The sequence below is a fragment of the Lepeophtheirus salmonis genome, chromosome 7, assembly GCF_016086655.4.
Source record: "Lepeophtheirus salmonis chromosome 7, UVic_Lsal_1.4, whole genome shotgun sequence".
NCBI classification, from domain to species: Eukaryota; Metazoa; Arthropoda; class Copepoda; order Siphonostomatoida; family Caligidae; genus Lepeophtheirus; species Lepeophtheirus salmonis.
In genome coordinates this window covers 15,643,344-15,669,266 of record NC_052137.2, presented here as the reverse complement: position 1 = coordinate 15,669,266, position 25,923 = coordinate 15,643,344, and the positions used below count along the sequence as shown (strand labels likewise).

Below are 25,923 nucleotides of genomic sequence, written 5' to 3'. Positions count from 1 at the left end.
TATTGACAAAGATATCAAAAAACACCTTTTACATATTTAAAAAAGAAAAAAAAATAGTGATACAGTGAGTGCATAAAGAAAAGGAAATATATTTTGATACATTTTGCCAAAAAAAGACCCTCCTAAGCAAAAAAGAAAAGAAAAAAAAAAGAGTACAATTGAGCAATTTCAGGTGCAATGAAGTAATATACATTAATCCATATATATATATATTTAATATTTTTCATTTTTATTTTCTGGAGGGAGTAACTTAACATTTTTATCTGATATTTTGCATATTAATTTGAATCATAGAAGGAACATTATGTATATACACGGAACTATTCATTTTTTTTTTTTTTTCACTTTTAAGGTGGGGAACCCCATCCATCACACTAAAACCTTTGCATATTATAACCTTCAAACCGCAACAACTTTCCCTGTCAAAAAAAATGAGGTTCTATTAAAAATATATATTACTTGTTTGTCGGTGAGAAAATGCCACCTTAGTCATTTTTGTGATTTCAAAATTTATTATATTACAGCATTTTCCCTCATTCAAGAAACAAAACTGATTTTAAATCATAAAACCTCTTCATTATAATAGAAGGAGTTCTTGAGGTTTGTTGATTGTAATGTGCAATGTTTTTGGATATAAATTATCTATACACGTATTACATGCACACTCATAATTGATCTGGTAACCGTAGAGATAAAATACATGTAGTTATTGGCTACGCTATACAGACACAAATGATTTTATACCAAAACCAAACGTTAGTTGACCAAAACAAAGAAAACTATAGTTATTTATACATCAATCATTACAAGTCCTGTATTATAAAATCATTCTATACTTATTTAAAAACTGAAGAGTTATATAAAGACAAATTAATCAAATGTAAAATACAGTCACGATTGAACATAAGGAATTTGAAGCGCCCTCTATGTTATTAGTCACAGGATTGCTACTACAATTTGAATGTTTTTGTCAAGTATAACGGCGTCAATTTCTTTCTCACATAATTCCTCAATTGTTTTTTTTTTTTGTCGATGGTGATAATCCACCTATAGTTGGTCATCAGTTATGTTATTAAAGAGGGGACTGAATTAAAGCAATCGTGTAATCAATATTTTATGAAATAAATAAAATTGTTTAGGGGGCAGTTACTCTATTTATTCCACTTTATATCAATAGTAATCAATGAACAAGTTCTTTTGATTTCTTAAAAGAGTCATTTTGGACCTTTTAATCACTTCGGATGCCCAAAACAATTTCGATGACGTGTAAAAAAATATTTATTACTTTATTTTACAAAAGTAATTCTCTGACAATATTGAATTCATTTTATGATTGTTTTAATACACTCTTCTCTTTTATTTTAAAACTATTCTTTACTAATATAAAAGAAAGAAATTAATTGGACAAAAAAAACGAAAGAGAAAAAAAATCCATATAAAGATAATTTATTCTTTGTACATCAAATAAAAGGTTGTGTTGACAAAGTGATGAAAAGTACCGATTATAATTATATGATATATTAATTATTTACAATTTCTTTCTTTACTTAGTATTTCAATAAATATTATAATGTGTAATAAGTATTCTAATTATTCAACCGTAGATTTTTTAAATAATTTTTTTTTGATTGTCACAAAAAAATAGAAAAGGCCGCAAGTACCTTGCTATAAAAAGTGCATTTATTTATGTACATATATTATGAATATATAGGTCATAGGCATAGGAGATGATACATTTTTTTGTTGGAGGGCAACTTTAACATTCCCCTCGAATATTATTAACTAATCCAGTACAAAATTGGGACTAAGATTTGTCTCTGCTAGCTCATAGTATATATTTTTATAAAGATTACATTTTTTTTTGATTGGCCTCATTCATTTCAGTTTTAATTAATTTTGAGTCATGGAAAATTAATAAATTAACAATTTTTTTGTCTCCCCGAAGTTAAATGTATGCAAAATCAGGCGATTGTCCCAAGTATTGTTTGGTTAATCACAAATTGAAGGACAATTGCCTCTCTTACAAGGCCAGGGTTTATTGTGAGGGTTTGAGGCAAATATAAATAACTGGGCCCTTTTCTTTTTATAAATTTGAATTTCCTTTCAATTTTATTTTTGTTCTATAAAATAAGTTGATGTTATTATTGAAAAAAAAAAAAAAAAAAAAACAGTCTATTTTCGACAAAAATGTTAAAAAAAACAGAAAATGTGTAGTTCTTTTTTATTAACAATCAAGCACAAGGCTGTAAAAAGAATATTTTGAGGGATATATTTGGTGATATTGGCCTTTTTGAAAAATTTATGATATAATGTTTTTTCAAAGACAAATTTGACAAATATATATTGTTAATATTGAAATGGTTAATTTCAAAATTGTAACAAAAAAAAACCAAAAAAAAAACCCTCGCTGTGACGGGTCTAGGCCTGAACAAGTACCCTCAGAGTCCCCCCACCTCCTACACCTATATTATAGGTATATATGTATATTATGTATGTATATTTATATTGATACGTGGACTAGAGACCCTTTTGTCTTCGAATAACAACGGATAAAAATATTGCATATAATTGTAGGTATGTGATGCAGTTGAAAAAAACATCAATTTTACAGACGAATAGAACTGGATGTATGTAAGGAAGAGACAGATATAGTGGATCCATAGGATTTGGTTGAAGCAGTGTCATAGCTTATAACTGAACATGAAGAACTTCGAACTGATTCTCTTAATAAATAGGGATTATTATTGACAGGTGGCAGTGAGTGACGGTATCTACGAGATACCAAGTATTGAGAGAGTCGTAGTGGCAGTAAAGAGAGAGTGATCATTTTGATTTGTGAGTATAGAGTTGGCAGTAGGAGGTAATTATCATCCGGTACCTGGAAGTGAAGTAAAATCAAATTATTTGAATAATTCATGAACAGATATTACAATGCTTAGAGCTAGCATATAGCCAATTAAAGCACACCGAGCCTTCGAAAGCTAGTTTGTTCATATTAGTGTTGGATTCGAGAATAAATAAATGAGTCATTAATCAACCACGTGCTTATTTTTCACATGATTCTTACCCTCCTCAGCCCATGTGGACTTATGTGGTTCTTTTATTTACCTCCCTCCCTATAACCACGTGGTTTTTACACGTGCAAGAAAAAATCGACTTTTAAAATCTAATAAAACCTGTAAGCTTAGGCTCAAGCGTGCCCGCTATAGAAGGGATAAAAGAGCTGAGAAACTACTACAATGACTAGAGGTGAGTCATTTTGTATTGAAAAAACTATCTTTAAAAATTAGAAAAGGAAAAACGGGTGTTGCATGTGCTGTTTATCCATTTTATTCATTATTCTTTATTTTATTCTTGAAGACAGAACATCTAAGTATAAAGTAACTACTAGTACATGTGCTCATGAATGAAAGAGAGTAACACTGAGGGTTTGCTCTTCGGGAATTATAAGTGTTAGTCCTTATTGGACACGTTAGTTTTTAGTTTCTTGCACAGTGAAATATGTCTTGTCGATATGTAAAAATAAAAGAAAAAGAAAATTAACGTATTCATCCTAACAATTGGAAGAATGTTTGGGATAGAACAGCTTAGCTGTCATTACATTTTATTAGATCATGCACAAGCAGCTCTGGGAGGAAGGGAATACATACAAATCACACTTCGTATATTGCAAGGACATATACAGAGTTATTGTTCCGACAGCAAACCACAATTATATTTTGAGTTACTTATTACTGCCGAGGAGCAAACCCTCAGTTTTACTCTTTGTTTCTCATGAGCACACACATTAGTGATTCTTTGATACTTAAATATTATATCTATTAGGATTAAGTGATAATGATAACAGCTTTAGAAAATAAAGCTTGTTCAGATTCCCAACAAGAAAAAACCGCTTCCGCTTAATTGGGCATAGTTTATACACCACTGAATATATGATAAGTATCCATTCATGGCTAAATAACCCTGGTATATAGGTGTAAAAACGCTGGGTTAATGCTAGCTCATAATCGACATTTCACTATTTTCTACTTGCATATATTTTGATATATGCCAACAAAAGGTTGCTATATAATTATGAAGGAATTACTTTAGTTAGAAGAGCGTTTTCAAATCCTCTCATGAGAGAGTCTGGTAAATATGACATAGGCTTCATTTTCTTTCTCGTCATTCCAGATTTTGCTACTCCGTTGTGATAGGTGATAAAATATTCCTTATATTCTTCTCTAGAAGCATCTGACATTTCTCCCCACATTTCATTCATATTCCTAATATAGATACAAATACCAAAGGAAATTAGGGAAACTATTTTATCATAAGATATGATACTTACCTATGATGATTATCAAGTAAATGCGTCGCTTTGCTAAAGTCTCCTGGTTGAATTGTAATTACGTTCACATTAAACTTTGCAAGTTCTTCACGGATAACAGTGCTCATTCCTTCAATTGCATGTTTTGTTGCACAATAGGCTGATAAACCTGGATATCCATATAATCCGGCAACTGAGCTAACATTTAAAATTCGGCCTGAAAATTGAAAGTTGTATTACTATACGTGGACTTGAGAAAAGTAGCAATTAAAATAACTTGCAAGATTTGTTCATTTCAAATTGACATTTTTAACTTTTTTTATTGAAACTTTTACTTAAAAATTTTATAATAATATAATCAATGATTACAAAAGTAATAAGAGGTATAACTGTGATATAAAAGTCTTATAATTTTGTTATCACACCTTCATCAAGAAGTTGATAGGAGTACTCATGTGGACACTACCATATAAAATTAGAATGCAAAGTAGCCAAAAACTTATGCATTACCAATATAAGATCTAAACTTTTTTTAAAAGTGTTTTTCAAGATGGAAAAGTGCAAAATTTTACTAATATATCCCTTCATGCATTGCTCGAGGATGGTTTAATTCTTATTCTTTCCGGAAAATTATGTTAAAACTTTTAAAAGATTTTACCAAAGTTGTGCCCTTATCGGTCTCGCTGTTCCAGCGGTTCTGTATCTTGTACTGCTAGAACCCAAAGCTACAAAGTCAAGCTGAGATCGCAATTTATTGCTTATCGATCTCGGTTCTTCTCCTAATTTTCGTCTGTTGTATTTTTTAGTATATTTATAACTTTTTAATATTCCATCTAAATAATTTTATGTAAATGAAACACGTCTTTACCTTATTTTTATTTTTGCTCCAAAGAAAAAGAAAAAAAAGGTCCGAAATCATCTGGTAGTTAACCAAATTAGTAAAACATACCAACTGCTATTTTTCTCTGAAGTACTACATTACTATTATTTTGATATTGTTTCTTCACAATTTTTAAAATGAATTTAGAATTATATATATTTATAATATTAAAATAACCACCCCCCACTCCTTACTTCCCCTTACGGTTCCCACTTTGAAAGCCATTGTCTTAAGCAACCTTAGTTTTTCGAGCCCCTGCTGGAACTTGGGGAACATCGTACTTTGCGTATAAGGTATCTGCGGCCCTGTTTGTATCTAATATCATTTCCTGGTTCCTTTTCAGAGGAAAGGTTTGAAATTTAACTAAGTGGATCAAAATTAGCTCATTACAAGTCATTTACCATTCTCAACAACTAATGAATAATAATACCATAGCTGGGAACATATTTAGTACCTTTTCTCGTTTTTCTTTTCAGTGAATAGGTTGAGTGAAACAATAAAAGTTACGATGTATATATTACTTAATAACTAACTACACAGCTTCTATAAATTCACCATTTAAACTGAAGGAACAAATTAAATTATGGGGAAAAAGAAGTTTCATACGGAATAAGGGGAAATTATGAAATAACGTAGTCTTTGAAATTATAAAAAGCTACATCTTGCGTAGGAAAAAGGATATAACAACGACCATTTATCTCCTCAAGTCCACAAGTGCGTTTAACTACTTTGTTTTAAAGCTTTAATCATGACTGAGTCACCTCTGATTTATCGACATGACTAGTATATGAGGCTAGGGAAATTCTAAAAAAATGATATTGCTTCATTTTTCTATTTTATGAACATACTCAAACATCAAAATGCTAAATTCATGAATAGCAGTGGCTAATACTATAAACCAAGTGCATGTACGTGCTGCTAATTTTTTTCGAAAATAATTTTATTAAAATTTATTTCAAAGGTTATTTGGTCAAATTTTGTCTCCTCCATAAAAGTTTAACTCAATTTTTAAAAAAGTTTATATTAAACTTTGTTTTTTGGATATTTCTAAATTTGGTATTTATAATAAACAAAACTGAAATTACGTCATCTATGGTGTCTCAAAAGTGATCTTTTGCGGAAGGAAAAAATAACTTAGCCTAGGAATCTAATTTAGCTAACAGGGGCCGTGACTAAAATTTTTCTATGGAGTCTTTTGACAAATCTTTGACAATTTTGTCTTATGCAAAAAAGGTTTTTTTCGTCATATTTCAAAATTTGGCATTTATAAAAATCAATAACATTTTGTCAAAGTTGTCAAAGATTTGTAAAAAGCCCCCTCCCCCCCCATTTTTTTTACTACCCTAACCATGTTCCAAACCCCCCTGTTTGCTAGAGTAAATTCCTACAAAAAATTCCTAAAAATAAATATTTTTCCCTCACTAGAGTTTGACTTGGAGATAGCACAGATTACATTATTTTATCATTTTTCATTCATGACGAATGAAACTTTTTCTTCGCTTCGCAAAATTCACATTGTGGATGCAGTTGGAAGGGTGAATTTAGTGAGCATGTATCGAGTAATATTCTATTGTTTTCAACAGCCCTTGTGCTCAAAAAGGAGATCAGTAAACCACTACTTAGGCCAAAATTCATCCAGTGGTCTTCATTTCGTCACTTGGTGTACACCTTCATCTAGTTCAACTATTTGACAAAGTATTACGATCTATCAGAAATCCTTCTGGGAAGAATAAGCAATATTGTTTTTCTGTTGAGGTAAATTGACATAAAAGTATCTTACAAAAAAATAATACTTATTTTGAAATGAATATATTACAACAAGGATCATCTTCATTTTGAAACATACAAAGTACTCTATGGATGCTCATTAAAACAAATGTCTATAATATTTTTGTAGTTATTTTTCAAGGTGAGATCTAAGAGACAGTTATTGTGTAGATAACTATAAAGGAAAATTGTTGATCACATAGTCTAAGTTTACCCAATTGGTTTATAGCTATGGCAGTGAAGAAGTCAATTTTTCAAAACTGGGTGCGTATATGGAAAACCCTAAAAAAAATAACAACATATCAATCAGGAAATTATTTTGAGGTGGGACTAATTGCATTTCCCTCTAGTCGATTACAAACCTGCACATATGAATAATAACTTTTTTTCAGTTCTGTTTTAAGTGATATTTTCTTGACTAATTTGCATCCATATTTCGGTCTAGACCCAGATCTCAGACCCAAGACCCAAATTTAATCGTGGACATATATTTTTGGTAACAATCTGTGAGTTCCCCTATCCGGAGTACGAGAGGTAAAAGTATGATTTATGCAAAACATTTAATTTTATATGACGTTACTTTGCCAATCTTCACGATTGACGGGATCAACAATTCTATAAAAGTTTATAGAAAAGGTACAAAGTCCCTCTTATACATCATTTGAAATACATTTACGGAGCGAAGACCCAAAACTTGCAGTAGCATGACCAAATTACGAGAGACCAGATTTTGATGGAATAAAAAGAAGACAACACAAAACTAATTTGTCATATGTGTAAATACTATATTTAGTTTTATTTTCATTCAATATATCCTCTTTTACAAGCAATAACAGTCTTGGCACACCTGCAAACAGATTGACAGCTCTTGATGATGAAGGTCATGTCCGTGGTGTAACACGCTGTCATGGAGTTCGTAGGGTATCCAAATTCTGATGAGATGTGCGGCAGACATTTTTACTCAAAGACACCGAAATTCTAGGAGGTTGAAGTCAGGGCTGGAGAAGGGCCACATGTAGTAGGCAGTTATGGTTGTCAACCAGCCCTTGAAAAAGATGTTTATTTAAAAAAAAAAAAAAATAACATCGGATGAGCTGAAGGTTTGTCCCGTAATACTGTGAGTTTTAAAAAATGGATAGTAAAATATCACTGGAAGATGACTTTGAGGCACAAATATGTGCCTCAATTTTTCTACTGATGTTATATAGATACACTATTTCAGGATAAATCTTCTAGTTTCCATCTATTGTTTTATATCAATATATACAGTTTTACGTGAGCAAGTCGGGTTTCTGTTTAGGAAGGATTCTTATTTTATTCAGTTGAGTTGGTTAATTATTCAAATGAATAGCTAGATAATAGCTTGTTTTCCCTATGTTCATGTCAATCAATAATATACTTCTACTTCAATTTAGGACCAAATAGTTTGAAAATCGGACAATATGGGTTGCCAGCCGTCCCTTGACAAATGGAATCTTCCTGTATTTAGAAGAAGAAAAAAACGTGGCGACCCTGCCAAGGTTTTTCTTATTTATTTTTCCGAGACTTGGTAATCCTCTATACCTAAATAGTCTAGATGGACATACCAACGGTCTCTGCAACCATTGGCAAAGAAGAGATCTTGCATGTATGACCTTTTTTGTTGTTGCTCTGACATTTTCACACTTACAAACATGGCAGCTGTGGTTTTGTTTTGTAATGAAACATAGTAATCAAAAATAACAAGAATAAGATGCTAATTAAATGCTACTACAAGTTTTGATTTAGCACTTTGTATATTTTCGTATCTAAAAGGCAAAATAGTTTATTTTTAAGGTATCACATTTCTTAAATTCTTCTCTATACTACCTACAAATGTACGTTCTTCATAACTATTTGTTTCAACAAAGTAAATTAATTTATACATGCGCAATGAACATCAAAAAATAAATAAATGCTACTTTAATTATCCATATTTTTTAATATAAAATACCTTAAGAGTAGTTTAATATTATTCCTTCCACACATTTTCTATAAAGAATTTCAAAAATAATAACTTACATTTTTCTCATGTATTCATAATGAAAAAAGAATATGTGTACATAGTCTAAATTTTCTTAAGAATTCTTAATTACAGATGATAGCTCATCATCCATGAACGCATTATGATATGGGCATATATTTATACATATTTCTTTAAGGTCTTGCCTTTAAAACATAACTTTAATATTATAGCCATTAGTTTTAATGAGCATCCATAGAGCGCCTCATATGTCTTAAAAGGAAGATTCTCTTTTTATGAAGTATCCATTAGTGTTGAGACTCGGTGCGGGATCGAATTTTGTTTACGATTTGGCCCCATACTTCGGTCTAGACCATAATCTGAGACTGTTGAATGAAATTTATTATTTTTAATGAAAATTTTGGAAAAAAATTTCAAAAATCGTAAGCTATTCTCAAATATTTAAATTTTTTTGAAACAAATTCAAAAATCAAATTTTTAATATTAAATTTTTTGAAAAAAAATAAATAAATATTACTATTCTTGGAAAAGTATTTCAAATATTCCTTTTTTTGGGGAAAAAATTTAAAAATCCATAATTATTCACAGAAATTAATTTTTTTGAAAAAATATCAAAAATCTACAGCTATTCATATAAAATTAATGGTGGTATTAAAAATATCCGTTTTATTGTAAAAAAAAATATATTTTTGGTCGGAATAAAATGAAATTTGGCTGATATAATCATTAGGCAATATTGAATTTTCCTGATGCAATAATTTTCGATGATTGCATCATACATCAGTATAAAAGGGATCAGAAAACCTCACAGGATGTTATTTGAAATTCAATATCCGAAATGGTGAGAGAATACTCTTTGGAGACCAGGACCAAGGCTGTTTGCATGATAGAAAGTGGATCAAGCCAGAAAGACGTTGCTCAAAGGTTACAGATTCTTTTCAGGACCATTGAGAATTGGTGTAAGAAAACCCTTGCAAATCAGAAGGGTCGAGGAAGGGAGAAAAAAATTTGTAAAGCTCCCAAACTGGTGATTTCAAAATCTTTGACCAAAAAGAGGCAATCTACAAGGAAACTTGCTGCAAGATTGACTTCAAAGGACTATCCTATACCCAAGTCATCAGTCCACAAATACGTGAGACACTCTTTGAATGTTTTGTCATACAAACCTCGTCTGCACCCCAAACTTTCAGAAAACCAAAGGAAGGCCCGGCTTCAATTCTGTCATGAGCGGAAACACTGGACTGCAGATACTGGAAATGTATCCTCTTCAGTGATGAACGTCCATTTGAGCTTTTACATGCCCCAAATCTCTAAACAGATTGTGTTTGGAAAGAGATAAGGGAGATGTAAGATCGTCATCTGATTACACGAAACCAAACTGTGACGGCCGAGTTCTACCCAACAAAGATCCTCAGTAAGTCTCTGATGTCAGCTTTGTCTCGTCCTGAAGAAACTGGACCTTCTTTGAAGATGAAAAGGTTGTCTGACACATCAAGATCCATTTTCCAGCAGGAGTGTGCCCCTGCTCACCACTCCAAAAAGGCACAAAAGTGGTGTTCAGACCACTTGGATTCCTGCCAACAGTCCCGATTTTTCTCCCATTGAAAATTTGCGAGACTTGATCCAGAGGGAACTCAACAAAAATGCACCAGCAATTTCAGGGGATGAATAAAAAAAAAAACTGATAAAAGCTTGAAAAAAATTTCTCCAGAAACTATGAATAATCTGTATGAAGGATGGCAAAACGCATAAAAATTGTATTAAGCTTAAAGGTCGTCATAATGGGAAGTAAATAAATTTTTCACCAAACCTAACTCTAGTGTTCAGTAAAAAAAAAAGTGTGTTTTTTTGCAGGATACTTAAATGTCAATTGAAGTCAATATAAAACTGTATATATCTTGCTTGCTCAGCCCATAAGAATTTTGGATGGATCACAATACTTTGTGAAATAGTTGAATTAAAATAAATCTATAAACAAAGTGATGGTATGGAGACCCCGAGATCAATATTTTTTTCAAAGTTTTGGTCTACTCGACACTTTTATATTGTACTACCGGCGTAAAGGTGCCATGAATATACATTTCTAAATGACTACACATCCTCCACTAATTCACCATTTTAATTGAATTAACTATGTAAATTCTACGTAGAGAAGAATAAGTTGCATACTTCATGAAAGAAAAAGGATAAAATAAAGTAATCTGTGTTATCTTTAAGGCGACATATTGTAAGGGAAAATATTTCACGTATCAAAGAAATCTACTTAAGCTATCATGGGTGTTTCGCCATTTAGTTAATAGCGTTAAATTAAAATAACATATCACGTCGTTATCTTTATTGTGTTTAGCAACTTTTGTACCAAAAAGAGAAAGAAAAAACCTAAAATCACATAAGCTACTCTACATTTACTCTTAAGTATCATACTAATTAAGTAATAAATAACTTGAGGAATTCTTGAATGAAAAGACGATGTCGATTATCTATTCTAAGGACCAAGTCCAAAAGATATTCAAAATGAAAGACAAATTATAAGCCCTGTAGTTCAAAACTAGAAATCATAGCCCAAATTTTGAAATAACATGTAACAAATAAATCAAAACAAAGTGGATCCCTGTCCTTTTGGAAACTCAGGATAAGTATAGTAAAACTTATTACTTCAATTATTTAAAAAAAAGATCTATATCGTTTGTTTATTGATGCAGGGTTCTCAAGTTTAATTAAACTGGCGTGAGGCTCACGCATTTTCAATCAATTTCACGCCCTCACATTGCATTTTTGACTCATCATTAATCTAAACCACTTTAAAGTATCTGATTAACACCACAATGTTTACATTTCTAATGCCAGCTACCCATCTCAGTCAAAAAGGCTTCAAAACCCCCTAAAGTGGAGTTGAATGTTTAATATACAGTAAAAATTATACTCTACATAAAAATAATAACATTTACATTCTATTTATATTTTAAATAGGTTTATTTATAATATAATATTATTTATTAATATTTTAAAATTTAGGTCCTAAGCAGCAATAAGTTTCTGCTACAAAAAAAAATCAATCCAAACCAATCTTACAGCTTTAATACACCTTCTAGAACCAAACACCTTTTTGTTAATAAAATCCTCATAATTTATACTTCAAATTTATTCATTTGGCGTAAAAACAATTGAAACCTCGAGGCGTTATTCCATTTTGATCAAAACCCTTAAAATATGATGGTTTTTAAGATTTAAATTGCATTTTTTTGGATTGGATGATATCATATCAAATTTAAGTACATATTTGAAATTCCTTTAAAATTTTGCAAATATCATTATATATTTTTTTAATACTCAGAATTGTCTTTATCTTATAAAAAGGATATAAAATACTCAAAAAATTTCCCCAGGTCAAAAACTTCCAGAAATCTTGGAAAACAAAATCTCAGGATCCTAGGAGAGAAACCCTTATAGGTAAATTTTATGGTATTATGATCTAATACATACACTCCTCAAATGAAATAAAGGAATTGTTGACTAAGATCACAAAATTAATGAGCTCAATAATTTCAATTTTGATTTCTTCTTTTTCAAGACCAGAGCAAGAGGAATGTTAATAATCCATGAATCAAATATATTCATGTGAAATTTGTTATTATGCAAAGTTGATTTGTGTAGATTGTTCTATACCCATAATTAATTATACATCCTATTTTATGCATTATTTAATTTAAAAAAAAAATATTTTAAAGCGTTTGAAAAATAAGTTATAGAGTATGTAATTTTTAGAATGTATAATATTTGTAACATGTGTTACAAACTATTGAATTGCATATGTAATTCTAAAATTATGTGTAAATTTTTGATGTTGATGATGTTAATTGTAATATATTAACTAAATTTAGGAAAATGTTGATTTGTGATTGCTGTAGGGGGGTCAGACAAAAATTTAATGTTTTTTTACTAAAATATATTGTGAATCTGTTAAGAAAAAATCTTAAATATGAATCAAATGTATATTCTTTACCACTTTTTACTATAATCGTCTAAATAGACTACACAATCTTCTTATGTTTTGATATGTGCTAGGGCTGGTTGGAACATATTGTCTTTTTAAATTATTTTATAAAAAATTAATATTTTTATATCATGTCATGCATTATGTTGCATTTAAGACACTCAATCAATTAAAATCTAAAAGTTTTTGATTTAAATAAACAAAAAAATGTAGGTGGTAAAGAGTTAAAGATGACATCACCGTAGAACAGTGGTTGTCAAACTTTAAACAGTCTAAGCGGACTTACAATATATACGTGTATATGTTCATTTAGGTAACATATACATAACATCCTTGCAATATTGCCAATTACTAATGATCTAATCAACTAATAATACACATTGTGTAATAAAATATGTTACTTATTTAGGTTTTGCATTAATGTCAACCTAGAAGTATAACAATTAATGTTAATACTTAAAAAGAGAGAAATCATAACTGTTGAAATGAACTTCTCATATCTATTTTATTGTCAAAATTAAAAAACACCATTATTCATGATAGAGTTTCCTATTTTAATTCTGTAAAGTAGATATTTGAGTTACAACACTTTGAATCTCAGCCCACAACGATCATTATGAATCAAAATATAACTTTTCTATTTAAAATTTTTTTTATTCCCCTTTGGAAAAAGGAAGTTATATAACTGCACCCTGAACAATTAATAAAAATAAGCTACATTCTACGTACCTTGGCCTGCTTTAAGCAAGGGTAAGCAATGTTTTGTTACTCGAAGTGCTCCAAGGAGGTTAACATTAACTTGGTTTTCCAATTGACTCCAAGTTTGCCACTCAAACTCTCCACAAATGCAAATTCCTGCGTTGTTTATCAATGCGTATAGTCCTAAAAAAAATAATATAAATTTTAGATTACAGCAGAAATAAAGAAAAAAAAGGTAGAGTATTGAGTGGAATTAAAAATATTTAAGATATCCTACGCTTGAATTAACTAATTATATAGCAAGTCGAAGCTATTGTTGTGCGCAAAATGTTGCGTATTATCTTCCGTATTTGTGTGTCCGTGGCTTATTTTGCTGCAAGGGTGATCTATAATTTGTGGTTGGAGGTATGTGTATACAATTTATAATAAATTATGTATTGTATATAATTGAATATCCTTCAAAAAAAAAAAAAAATGAACCTTATATTTGTGAATATCCTACACTAAAGTATGTACAATAAAGTGTCAATTATTTAACACAAATTACCATTTATTTCATCACGCAACCTTTAAAAAATTGTTTTAATAATTGTTGGAAATTTTTAATAGCTTAACAATTGCTAATTATAATTCAAACAATCACCGTTCAGCATAAAGATTTAAAAAAAGCAGAAACAACGACAGCTGACAACCAAATGCACTGTACATTTTTGTGTTACCTGGGTAATGTCGAGTAAAAGTGGTTTTTTTTATTTAAAAAAATACAATTGACAAAGTTTGAAATTTTTAGATGTAAACTATAAAGGTTTTGAAGTTTTACATTCTTTTAAAGAAAAAACTTGAAGTGGTTTTAATATCATTTATATCCTAATATACACTTTTAAGAACTACAATGGTATTTCAACCAAATTTAACCTTTTTTCTATCCGTCTGTTCGGTAGCGTATCACAGCTAAACAAGTTGACTGATATATACTACAATTTTATAGCACTCTTATTTCTTACTCACAAAGACAAAAAAAGTGATAATTTTACCTTGTTTTATATTTAAACCTTGAAGCAGTATAACTTATATATAATAAGTTTATATTATATATATATATATACAAGAGAAGATACCTGCGTTGCAAGTATGAATAGAGGGAAATAGAAACAAAGGATGAAGGTAGAAGGAAAGATACAGATAGAGAGGGATGTAGAAAGATACAAAGAAAGGAGATAGAGAGAATGAAACAGATATAGAAAGGGATAAGAGAAAATAGGTTTTATTTCGGTCAAAAACAGGCTTTTAATGACGTCTGAACCTCAAAAATATATTAAAACAAGGTTGGTTATTTTATACGTCTACTTGCTAAATTTCAGACTGATCTATTCGACCAATTTGGATTCCATGTATGATAACACCAAAAGCAGACTTATAAATATATATATATTAGGGGAAGACTTAATAAATTTTTAGGGGGGCTGAGGCCCCCAAAAAGAGTATAGGGACCCCCACTGCTTTTAATTGAAAATATTTGCATACTAAGTATGTTTTTTCATTCCCTGAGAAATGGTCCTTGAGCAGGATCCCAGTAAATATCAACGTCAAATGAAGTTAAATGTAAATGAATAAGAATATATAAGAAAATATGTCCATAAATTGAGACAAAAATAATCGGTCTGCAATTTGAAAACAATTAAATTTTGTTCTACGGTCTCATATCGCAATCTGAGTTCAAATCTGTCTAGAAAAAAATCACGTAAGACTAAACCGAAAATTTCTTTTAAATATTTCTTTAATTGGTCAGATGGAGTTATATTGATAAAGTATAAGTAAACTCCATCCAACCTAAGAATTGCTTTTGAAGTCCGTATAAGTTGAATACATTTACTTTTTTGTAGAGGACAGAGTATTTAACTTTCGTACATTGAGTTCTCTAAAATGGTTTCTTCCGAACGCGTTGTCCATTGATCTACGTCATTAACCAAATATACTATTCTGGTATATCAGAAAAAATATTTTTTAATTGCTTATTTCAATATGTTTATATCATATTGATCCTTGTCGAATTGTATAATGAAAATGTTTAAAATTGAATAAACATTATTAAAATTGAAATAAAATATATACAGATTCGTTCTACCATATAATTGCATTGGGTTGTTTTTTTATCAACTTGAAGTGTATTTATGTAAAATATTAATTTAGAATACATATATTATTTTGAATTTAAAACAACCTGTTTATATGTGCATACATTTATAACTTTCAACCTTGTGATTAATTTTTGGGTAAGATATATGATTATAATAATTGAATTTTTGTTATTTTTATAGAATAATTATTCATAGGAGCATATCTCTCTCTGTTACTTCCCTTCAAATCTTAACACAAGTATTTTCCTGAGATTTATATGGATAAACAACCTAAAAACTTTATTTGCTCTTAGTATTAGTTACATATGTTACTTAATAAAGAAGCATCAATGATCTAATATAATTAATGATCAAAAATAGTAGTTAAAAAAAAATTCCACAAATACTGAAGAGAATATATTTTTCTGAATTAATAAATTATTTTGATAATGGCAGATATATACAAAATAAGAAATCTCTAGGAATTGGATTTTTGTAGAGCGCAAGGAGAAGGTTGGAGCGAGACTTATTTTATTACTGAATAAATACTCTTGTTAACATCACTTATTTGTTATATGATTTTTCTACATTTATATTTACTTTAGTGCTGAGAAAATATTATAGTTATAGTCAAATACATACGAGTATATATTTATTTTATATGACCTTTATAATGCATTTTTAAACTAATGTATCTTTATTATTAATATTAATAAAAAATATGTTTTCTATAATAACTGAATGATTAATTTTTGTTTATAATTTTTACAAATGAAAAAAAGAGCGTGAAAATTGTAAAAAATGAGTGCCCAAAATATCAAAATTGAGCAATTAGTATATCATGAAAGATACAGTTATATAAAGAAAATTGAAAGTGATTAATGCTATTTTTTATTTATCACTATTAACCGATAAATTTTGCTATGTTATATCCACAAATCAAGATGGTATAAATATTTTCTTCTGTTAATTTTTGCCTTCTATCAGTATTGGTAATTTGAGACATACCTAAAGACCGTTCAATCTCCACATAAGTAGTTTGATAAAATTTGAAGTTGGATATTCAAGAGTCTTGCTAGGTGGCGGCATCTCATTATCGATAACAATGCTTATGCCTCCAACCTTTTACATAAGCAAAAGATCAGGATTTCGAAATTTAGCGCAAAAGTATTTTCCCTTTGTAGCACGATCCAATGCAAATTTCCCGTTCCTTTGATTGGCTGTTGTCAGAATCTGATCAAGTAATCATAACCATGATTGGATCATTTATATATATTTCATTAAAAAAAAACCTAATGAGGAAAGGTTTTTGCAAGTAGATTTTCTCTTGAAAAATATTATCAAAGAATCATCCAAAGCTGTCGTGTAATTTAAGTATAATCCAAATTTTCGCTATATATACCTTACCAATAAAGGAAAATAATCAATTTCTACACAAAAATAAGGTTTCTCAAAAGGTCAAAGTTAGCCTTTTTTTGAGCATTTGAGAGATTGCTCACAAATTATAAGTCTACAAAAAACTAATTACCAAAAACAAGGTGATACTTCTTCAAACAGAGGGAGATGTTATCACTTCAGAAACAATTAATTTTCTGGTTCACAGGAACTTTGTAGTTTGTTATTTCTACAAATAATAAAACATAGCAGCTGTTTCTTTAATTGTTCAACTTAATATATTTTTTAGTTTAAAGTGTTTCTTTTAAAAACAAATATGTTATCTGATGGTTGTATACCTAGAATCAGAAGATGGTTTCTTTGGTTTTTGTTGTAAAATGTCTTTTGATTGGATTAAGACATTTTTTTAATAATTTAAGTAATTACCTATATAATAAATTATAAAATATTTTTCAATTAAAAAGTAATTATGTTATATAACTTATTACTACTTTAGCAATGTAATATTGTTGTTATTTACAAGAAAAGTAATTTCATTAGAGTAATATAATACTAACTAACCTATTACTATCCAACACTGATTAAAGCTCAATTTGTATCTAGTTCTAGTAATTTAATTTTGTAAACATAATAAAACTAATTCTATTAGTAAAGTATTGATTTTTTTAATTTTATTTCTAACTGCTTTAACCCATTGGATTGGCTAGTCACATATTTTTTTATTATATTGATTCTCAATCTAACTTTTTAATTATTATTAATATAAAATTTATTTTGAATAATAATTGAAATATTTATTTCTTTTTTTATGACTTTTACTAATGCACTAAAAAAAGTTTATTTTTTCTGCATTAAGCACTAGAGTTTATAAAGGTGGTCTAAATAGAAGTCCTTTATCTTCAGAACAGTGTCTCAAAAGGTGCCAAATGTCAAAAATCAGTTCAATCAATCCAACCTTTTTAGAGTATCTGGTTAATAGACAATCATAGGTTTGCAAATACATCACACTTAGGCTGAAAAGTATATAAAACAAAGAAAATACTTTTTTTTTTGTTCAAAATTGGCTTTTTTAAAGTTATACTAATAATTTTTTTATCTGGTTTATGGAACAGAGTCCTTATAACACTACTCAAGCCATTGCTAAATATGAACAGTATTCCCCCCTCCAGTATTGTTTGATCCATTGTTTTCGAAATAATAAAAATTAGCGTCATATTTAGCACAATAACTCATAAACTAAAGAACATATTATCATGAAGTTTTGACAGCTGTCTTATAATGGTTGGTAATAATTGAAAATGAAGTCAATCAAAAAATAGCACCGTCTTTGTGTGAAACTCAGACTTTTTAGCACATGAATTATGTATTAATGGGAATGAATTTTTGATTAATGATTTTCTTTTATAATTTTGAATTCAAAATTCATTGTGAATCATTTTAAGCCGTATGACCTCTTGCATAATTATTAAATTATTGTCTTAAAATACATCAGACTGAAAATCATTAGTTTATTCTTTAAAAATAGAAATTTGTCTTCACGTAAAATTTATGTATATATAAAGACTTTTTTTATTTTAGTGCCAAAAGTTCAATTTGAATGACTCTCGTCAATAATACTTTGCATAAATATAAATTATATACAATTTTAAAAATATAATGTAAATACATTAACTTTCCAAGTATACTTTGTAAAGTAAATGTGACATTTGAGTTTATTTAAAAAAAAAAAACATATTCAGGGTTCAACAGACACACTAAAAAACCAGTTGGCTTAGTGCAAGGTGGCCTTTATCTAGCACGCCCAAATAATAAATATGTATAAGTTATTGATAAATTAAAAAGCTCCATCCCCTAAGAAACCTTACCTTCGTTTTTTTTTAAAGTACATACTTCTATACTAGTTTAAAAATAATCCAATACTTGCAGTACTCTGGGCTAGTAAATTTTTCACAGGGCTAGTAAAAAAAATTGATGAGCCCTGTTGGCTGGTGATACGTGATTATAAAATGTATCTTTTCCAAATATACCAAGTTACTACCAACTTTGTCTGTAAGCATAAATAAATTTTATGCAAATAACTTTACAAATTGTGTAGTTTTTTTGTTTAAAAATAATAGCGTCAGCTAGTGTCAAGAAGTTTACATGTTATTAAAAAGTTTAAGGGCCAAACGTGGCCACCTCTGTCTGTCACTCAAATTTTACAATTTTTGGTAGATGAATATATTTTCACTATAAGTTAGAACTAATTGAGAGAATAAAAATAAAAATTTGGTGTTTAACTAGACAATAAAAACTATTCTAAGCCTATGTACATGTTGCTTTACAGAAGTCCCTTTTTGGAACTAACTGAGTTAATGTTTTATTTAGAATATAAGAAGTATTAATATTTCTTCAGGATATGACACTCATATTAAAGAATTAAGATGTATTGTTTTTGCGAGAAAGAAAAACTCCAAGAAATGATAAAAATGCTAACTCCAACTTTAAAATTATAGTTTAGATAACATTCTCAATAGGTATACAGAAGTCATGTTGTGTCCGTCCTTATTTAGTACTGAAGACTGCAGTCTCGAGTTCAGGAGCAGTCCGGTCCAGCTCAGTCCCCCAAACAGTACCAAAACTAATAAAATTGGGTCCTTGATGGCATCAATCAACTTTTTTTATAATCTGTTCTAGTTTACACAGACTCATGGTCCCAGAGTCTTAAGGACAATTCCTAAGGACTGATAGGGTCGGTCGTAAGAATGGACTGGACCCGACCGAATAAATAAGGACTGAGACAACACTATTAAGAAGTAGACAAAGAAAAAATATTTATTATCCTGAATATAAGTTATGTCAAACTATGATAAACTGTAGAAATATACAAGTAAACTCATAAATGAGGAAAGTTACGAAGACATTAGTATATACAACAAGGCATTGAGGTTGAGTTTTGGTCTAAAAATCATAGACATGTCTGAGGTTGCTATACTTTTTGCTCGATAGAACTCAGCAAATGTTGACAAAGAGTCAAAATAGTGAACCATTGGATGCCAAAATGAGACCAAGAAATAAAAGTGCTCAAATTTTACTGTTTATCAAAAATATATTCTCTAATGCCTAGTTTAATTATATGTTTTTCTGATCCTAAATTATTTTAAAAATATACTACTACATTTTATACTTTTATCGTTAAAAAAATAATTAATTATACAAATTTAGCCATTTTTAGTACCTATTACTTTTATTCAATAAAAATATTGCTGTTGGTATTATGTAGTACTCAATGCAGGTGACGAGTTTTTTTTTTGTTTTTTTAATTCAAAATGCATTTGATGGAGTTTAATCTAGATTTATTGGAACTTTGTCCGTTTTATGTAGTAAACATAACAAAAATGAAACCCCTAAGAATAAGAATTTAATTATAATGTAATTCATGAAGTCAGCGAAAATGCTCTATTAGATCCGACTGAGAGGTTGGATATGAGAATGACAATAAAAATATAGATGTTTTAATTGTATACATAATAAGAGCAATAATGTAAAATGACTCCTGTAACCTCTGAGTTATAACATATCTTTATAATTATTATTACACCTTGTAGGCCAGTCAAGCCCTCAATATATATTTTTATATATAATGCATAACTCAGGCACCCATTGCGTAAGACACAGGTTTACATATCGTATTTCTTCCCATCATGCTTGTTATTTACAGTCAAGACGAAAAGGTAAGAATTGCGACATATCCACTTTTATCAAAGTAGAATGATTAAGTTTTTTTCATTCCTCTGGTTTTTTTTTGTGTTATGTACATGTCCAAAGAATAAAGGTGAAAGTATATGTACATAAAAAAGATATCAATTGGTTAAAAAAAAAAAAATATAAAAAGAACCAGGAGATTAAGAATACGTATAAATATATATGATTGCTACAAAATATCTAATACATTGGTGTTAAGTTTAAGTCTTTTAAAGAAGTTCGGCCTGAATCAGTTTTACAAAAAAACAAAAACAGACAGATTCTGTAGATGAGATGTTGATGACGTCATTAGTGTTTCAATTTAAAATATGCATTGAGACCGAACAAATGGGTCCCCAAAGAAAAATTCGGCCTGGATCAGTCCTACAAAAAAAAATGTTCTGTATCGGTTGTAGTCTAACGGGTTTTATTGATGAATTGTTGGTTATGTCAGTTGTGTTTCAAAAATGTGAAGATCAACCTACAATAACGTCATATAAAGTTAATTTTTTTTAATAAATCATATTTTTATAACTCATAATTCACGATATATTTAGAAAATTCGAACCAAAAATTGGTCCACGATTTGAAAACTGTTGTTAAGTTTTGGTTACTGTCGATACCGAAATATTGGTCCAAATTAAATTAGGAAAAATCACTTAGACCCCACCGAGGAAAAAATTCGGTCTTGGAAAGAGTCTCAACACTAGTAAATACCTTGATCATGATATTTTTTTTTTTTTGTCTTTTGGAACTATGTAATTGATTTATTATATGTCTGACATATAGCTATACATTTTTTATATTGATTACTATGGAATAATTGGTATTCACTTTAAACACTGCCCTGATACAGACTTAAAGCATGTACAGAGTGGTCCTTAATTAGATTTTTATACAAAAACATTAAAATACATACAAATTGTGGTTTGTATTAAAATATGACGTTTTAATTATTTTTTACATATTAAATATAGTCCTACAACTGATCAATATCTCCTTCAATGTGATTGCCCTTGTTTTAAACAATTTAGAGGAGATGTCTTGTTGAAAGAGGTCAAAAGTGTTCGAAATAGTCCTTATTGTACTTCATCTGAATTGTGGCTGTGGCTTCATCCAGAAGTTGGGTACTCAAATCTCTACACTAGTACGTTGACGATACCAATATTTTTTTTAACGATTTTTGTAACAAAATTGCTATCGTTATTTTGATACTTTTTTTTTACCGAAAAATAGGTTGTTCACATGGACTCCCAATGGATTTAACATGATTTTTTTGGGTAGTAAAGGAGAGGTGAAATTCAGAAATTTGAATTGACCACCGTAGATCAATGGACAACGCGCTCGGAAGAAATTATTCTCTTGAACTTATTGTACTTAGGTTCAATTCACGGTCACTCCTAGAGAAGGAAGTATGCATTATATATGTAAATGGACTTCAAAGACAATTCCTAGGACAGGTAAAGTACTTGTAATACTATAATGCTTACTTATACGCAACCTAATCAGTGTAACTTCATCTTACCAATTGAATGGACATTAAAAAGAAGAAAAAAAGAACTTTTTTATTGAAAAATATATTTTTTATTTGTGATTGTTTTTTTTTATAAAAGACATTTTCATTTTTTTGATAGGGGGTCTAGTTCAGAAATTTGAGAGATGACGTCATTGACAGCCAAGATTGTTAAAACTACTGATTCAAATATTAATTTTGTACGGTATCGTTTTAAATGCGTCAGTGCCCCAGTATCATTATCAGCGGCATAGGAATGAATTTGTAAGTGAAAAAAAGGGACATCAAATATATAATAGTAACGTCATAATCCTGCAACCTAAAAGTTTTATTATAGAAGTATACCTACTCTAAAAATTGGGAGTTAATAGCGCCAATTGTTCTGGCGACACTGATTACGAAATTACCAGTATAGCTAACAACACTATCGACACGAACCATATTATTTATTAAAGTTAATGGATTTCTTATTCTGGACCACTCTGTACAATGCACAATACTTATCTTATTTTTATTCGAGATTAGAAAAAGTCATTATTACCTCGAGGCTTATCTTTAAATAATAATAAGTATTCATAAAATCCATTTGAATGGAACGAATAACAAAGAGTCCACGAACAAAGACACAACATTCATACCACATTTGTAAATTGATTTTAAGAAGCTATAAGGCAGTTGGCATTAGTAATTAATTATATAACAGTCATGGTATGTTACATAATTATATAATTTCTCCTCAAGAACTGATAAAGTGAAACTAGGAAACTATTAGTATAATGTTACGTAATAATCTTTTAATATTAAACAACAATGGGGCCCAATTTTGCATTTTGAGCAATATTAGTTCATGGTAGAAAAATTGTTCATTTCTCATAAATACATGCACATTATTTGTGCTCAAAAATATTTTTTGATATTGTTATGATTTCTTACTTTTTTCCATGCTTTTAGGTGTCAAGAGTATGAATATTGTATTTTTTTTTTTTTTTTTTTTTGACTTAAGTTTATGTAATCCGTTTTTTTATGTTATTTCAAAGTTTTTGAACACAAATAACTGTTAACTAACGTGACAATTTCAGAAAATGAAGATTGAATTAAAACTTGAACTTTTATGAGTAATATCTTATAGTGGTTTTTTTTAGTAAACATTAAATTTACCGGGTGGTCCATTGAAATTAGAACACTTGCTAGTACAAAAATTAATGAAGGTTGAGTGCTTCATATTATTTCATATTCTGAAATATTAAACCATAGACAATTAATTGCAAAACAAACCAAACCTGAGCTCTTAGCTTACGTACAAGTTGAGAAAATGACACTTGAACGTGATTGACGAATTTCTTCGACACACTCCTTGACGCCGAATTAAGAAATTCTGTGATTCTTAATATATCTTGATTGGGTAGAGAAAAGCCACGTTAGTTATATTCATACTTTAAAATTTAATTAACCTTGGCATTTTCACTCTTACTAACAGAACCCATTATAAATCACAAAATCTTATTACTTTGAAAAGAAGAATGATTGAGGCTTAAAAATTAAAATATGCAAAGTTTTTAGTAATAAACTGTCTAAACACGTATTACATGTACAATACAAGTACGGTAGGTGTGGTAACACTCCTTCGAAGTTATTTTCAAAAAATAAAATAAAATATTTGTAACTTATTTATCTAGCTTTACATTAATTTTTGTGCAATATTTGTGTTGTTTAAATGTGTCCTTACTTAATTTATGTAAAAATCAGTGACCATTATGATAATATAAAAGATTGAGATTAAAGTCTTAATTAAATAAGTATTCATTATCTTCCCAATTTTAATATACTTATTTATGCAGGATTATAGCTAATTTCAAAATCGAAGTTTTTTTTTGTCAAACAACCTCAGCTTAATCTGACACAATCTTACATATCTCAACCTTTTACTGAAATGGTGAATAAGTAATACTACAAATTATATGGTAGTGACATTCTTTTTTTGCACTGGAAACTCTTTATTTGGATATATGTTTATAACTTAGATTAATTGTTCATAAATGAATAGAATTTGACTCGAAATCAACGTATAAGTTTGAAGCCGAGATAAATTAATATAAGAAGATGAAACTCAATCATTAAATTATAAGAAACGACAGCTACATAATGGCAAGAAAAAACAAATATAAGACTCGTCTTCACCTTTATTGTAAATCACAATCTTTCATCAAACAAAAAATAAATCCGAAAATCTGATAACATTTAGCTGTTTCTTCCCAACTATGGAATTATTCGTTACATAATAATTATTGGAAATTATTCCCAGCTCAAGAAAATCTCATTCAACCAATTCAGAACACTGACTCGAAGAAAATAAAAAGTGGCAGCTGACAACAAAATACAGTATAAATTCTTGTGAAATTGTAACCTCAATTTCACAAAAACGATAACATGCCATGCTTCAATATGAAAACAATATTTAACAAAAATATAGAAAACGAGAAAATTGTTTTATACAAAAGTAATCCTACTCCATTTTGAGAAAAATCTGTTTAGATTGCTTTTATGTTGACAGGCCACATGTTTGGATACGAACTGAAGTAAAAGAAAAAAATGTAATGAAAACATATCTATGTATATAAGCAACGAAACGGTTTTTATTAAAATGTAATTATGTTCTCTCTCTTCTATGAGTTATATATATTTTTTTTTTCTGCCCTTATCACACAGCCGACTCAATTTATCAATAAACATAATTAATAACGACAGGTGAGACAGATACTGCTGTCATTTTTGGATAGTTTGATCTATTTATAACTTTATCCCACATTTGGGACAAAAGTTGACAAATATACATCTGACCAACATAATATGAAAATAATATATATCATGGTTGTGAGATAACGCGGTCTTAAAAGGATATTACTCTCTCATTCTTCCCAAGTATTATGAGAAAAACCTTGGTGATAGATTAATAAAGTTTTTAAAAAATAAATCAAAATGACCTTAGCGGCTTGTATTTTGATTTCTATAAAACCGCAATTACTAATATTAAACAATTATTAAGTAGAAATATATTGTATGTATGGATGGGTTTTATGATTAAAAATATTTTGTATGGATAATTTAATATATTGTCTTGGTGTTAACATCTGGCTCTGAAAGAACAATCTCCACTACATTTGGTGTAAACTATTTGATAATAAATATATATGAATATAAATATAATTACTATATTTTCCCTACCCTATTGCTATTTTAAATGAAGAATGTTCTCTTCTCTATAGCAGTAATTCATTTTATCACCCAAATCATAAAACAGGCAGATGATGTTAAGTAGAGTCTTAATTCAGTAATACAACAAGTCTTGTTCCTGCCTTCTCTTTTTGCTCAACAAAAATTCCATCCCTAATAATATATATATAAAAGTTATGTTGTATATTGGTTTATTTTAATGTGCCACGTGGTATTTCGATCAGGAAATGATCAAAATAGCTTTATTTTCACTTCAAATCCTTACACTTTCCTAAGTTTTTTAAACATCAGAT

General features: G+C 29.2%; 1 protein-coding gene across 1 annotated transcript in view; it reads right to left on the bottom strand.

Annotated features, from left to right (window-relative positions):
* Nucleotides 1-1,430: 1,430 nt before the first annotated feature.
* Nucleotides 1,431-25,923, bottom strand: part of LOC121121597 (short-chain dehydrogenase/reductase family 9C member 7) — a 100,966-nt gene continuing 76,473 nt past the window's right edge. The window contains exons 2-5 of the mRNA XM_040716558.2: nucleotides 13,682-13,834; nucleotides 4,331-4,526; nucleotides 4,088-4,265; nucleotides 1,431-2,878 (exon numbers count right to left, since the gene is read on the bottom strand). Coding sequence (XP_040572492.1) covers nucleotides 2,606-2,878; nucleotides 4,088-4,265; nucleotides 4,331-4,526; nucleotides 13,682-13,834 — 800 coding nt within the window. The 3' untranslated portion in view covers nucleotides 1,431-2,605. The remainder of the gene's footprint in view (nucleotides 2,879-4,087; nucleotides 4,266-4,330; nucleotides 4,527-13,681; nucleotides 13,835-25,923) is intronic.